General features: G+C 39.4%; 1 protein-coding gene across 1 annotated transcript; it reads left to right on the plus strand.

The window, feature by feature from the left end:
• Window positions 1–162: 162 nt before the first annotated feature.
• On the plus strand, window positions 163–1,429 carry LOC108512613 (uracil phosphoribosyltransferase homolog). Its single transcript, XM_017847912.1, has 2 exons — window positions 163–321; window positions 1,288–1,429. The coding sequence occupies exons 1-2, from the start codon at window positions 168–170 to the stop codon at window positions 1,407–1,409; spliced, it is 276 nt and encodes a 91-aa protein (XP_017703401.1). The 5' UTR covers window positions 163–167; the 3' UTR covers window positions 1,410–1,429.
• Window positions 1,430–1,848: the final 419 nt, after the last annotated feature.

Below are 1,848 nucleotides of genomic sequence, written 5' to 3' on the forward strand. Positions count from 1 at the left end.
ATATGAGCATATCAGAAATAAAAGCTGTCAGCTTCAGAATAATTATTGTCCTCTTCCTTCCTTTTTGTATTAATAACAGTGACAAACTATACTTTGGCCTTTTCTTGGGCTTTCTCTCTGTTTCCCCTAATATTTTTCCTTTCTTTTTTCTTCTTCAAGGTGAGGCAATGGAACAAGGTTTACGAGACTGCTGTCGATCCATACGAATTGGAAAGATCCTGATTCAGAGTGATGAGGAGACACAAAGAGCTAAAGTGTATTATGCCAAATTCCCCCCAGACATTTACCGGAGAAAAGTCCTTCTGATGTATCCAATTCTCAGTGAGTGGCTTCCGTTTATTTGTAACCTTTGGTTAGGGTTTAAATTCAACTTAGTGTCTGCCTCCTAGGTACCCTTATATAAAAGGCAAAAATAGTTTCTAAATGTGTTTTTCTCAGTTGGGAAAACTGCCCCGGGCAGTTCACTGGAGAGGTTTTATTGCATAATAAGAGAATATACAGTAGTCAGACCTTATTAGCCCCAACAAGCTTCTGTCTTGAACACATTGAAACAAATGATTTAATGAGGCAAAATATATAGAATGCAGAAAATATATTGAAACATATCTCCTCTTTAGCCTAATGAGTACAGCAGTGATTTTCCTCAATAATTTATTCTCTCTGGAGTAATATTTTTTCCTGCTCTTCTGTTCTCTTTCTTAAGCTTACTCAGACCACACTTGGCGTGGTCTTTAAGGGAGGTGAGAGGGATTATGTTAAATTTGATAGCTCATATACTAAATGAATTTAGGGCTCGGTATTTGATAACTCAAAAGTGTATGTGTCATGTTCATTATTGAAAATAGCATGGATAAAGAACAAGTACCTTCAGATGAAGTGGTTTCTTATGTTAGATTGCTATATTGCCCTTGCTTCAAAGACATTTTGTGGCCGGGTGCTGTGGCTCACACCTGTAATCCCAGCACTTTGGGAGGTCGAGGTGGAAGGATCGTGTGAGCCTGGGAGTTTATGACCAGCCTGGGCAACATATGGAGACCCCATTTCTGCAATAAATAGAAAAGTAGCTGGGTGTGGTGGCATGTGCCTATAGTCCCTGCTACTTGGGAGGCTGAGGTGGGAGGATGGCTTGAGCCTGGGAGGTCAAGGCTGCAATGGGCCAAGATCATGCCACTGCACTCCAGCCTGAGTGACAGAGTGAAGCCCAGTCTCAAAAAAAAAAAAAAAAAAAAAGACTTTTTAAAATAAATGTTAAGGTTGCTAATGCATTTGGTTGTCTTTTGATTTTAGGCACTGGAAATACTGTAATTGAAGCTGTAAAGGTTCTTATAGAACATGGAGTTCAACCCAGTGTTATCATCCTACTCAGTCTGTTCTCCACTCCTCATGGTGAGTTCAGCATGAGGCAGTAACTAGGGCTCCAGATAGACCTGAGGTGGGTAAATATGCATTTTCTATCTTCTAATCTGGAGGAAAAGTTTATCTGCTTTCACATTAAATCTGAATCTAATTTTGGTAATTATAACTTGTGTTTGTCATTTCTAAGCTTACTGATAACATTTTATACCATTCTAATGTTCAAATGCAAATGGAGAAGTATGAACTAATGCCATTTAAAAGAATTGCAGTTGTTTTCCTGGTTTGGCCTGCAAATAACTGAAAGGTTCCTGTTTCCCTGAGGCCTGAGAACTGCTCACAAACAGCAAGAAATATAAGGTTCTAGCTAGCCCTGTAGTCTTACTGAAGTAATCTTTGCAGTGTGAAGTGAAGAGCGGAAGTTTTTAGTTAGACTTCTGCTCAAAGGGCAGAGAGAACTGTGTGTTCTCCGTTTCCTGAAGGTGGTGTACCTAA

The sequence above is a fragment of the Rhinopithecus bieti genome, unplaced genomic scaffold, assembly GCF_001698545.2.
Source record: "Rhinopithecus bieti isolate Rb0 unplaced genomic scaffold, ASM169854v2 scaffold_31141, whole genome shotgun sequence".
In the NCBI taxonomy this organism is placed as follows: domain Eukaryota; kingdom Metazoa; phylum Chordata; class Mammalia; order Primates; family Cercopithecidae; genus Rhinopithecus; species Rhinopithecus bieti.

Bases quoted from the DNA above. Each gene is read 5' to 3' on its own strand.
- LOC108512613 (XM_017847912.1), top strand. From the start codon at position 168: ATGGAACAAGGTTTACGAGACTGCTGTCGATCCATACGAATTGGAAAG. The intron at 322-1,287 runs GTGAGTGGCTTC...TTTTGATTTTAG, and splicing joins TCTGATGTATCCAATTCTCA to GCACTGGAAATACTGTAATT.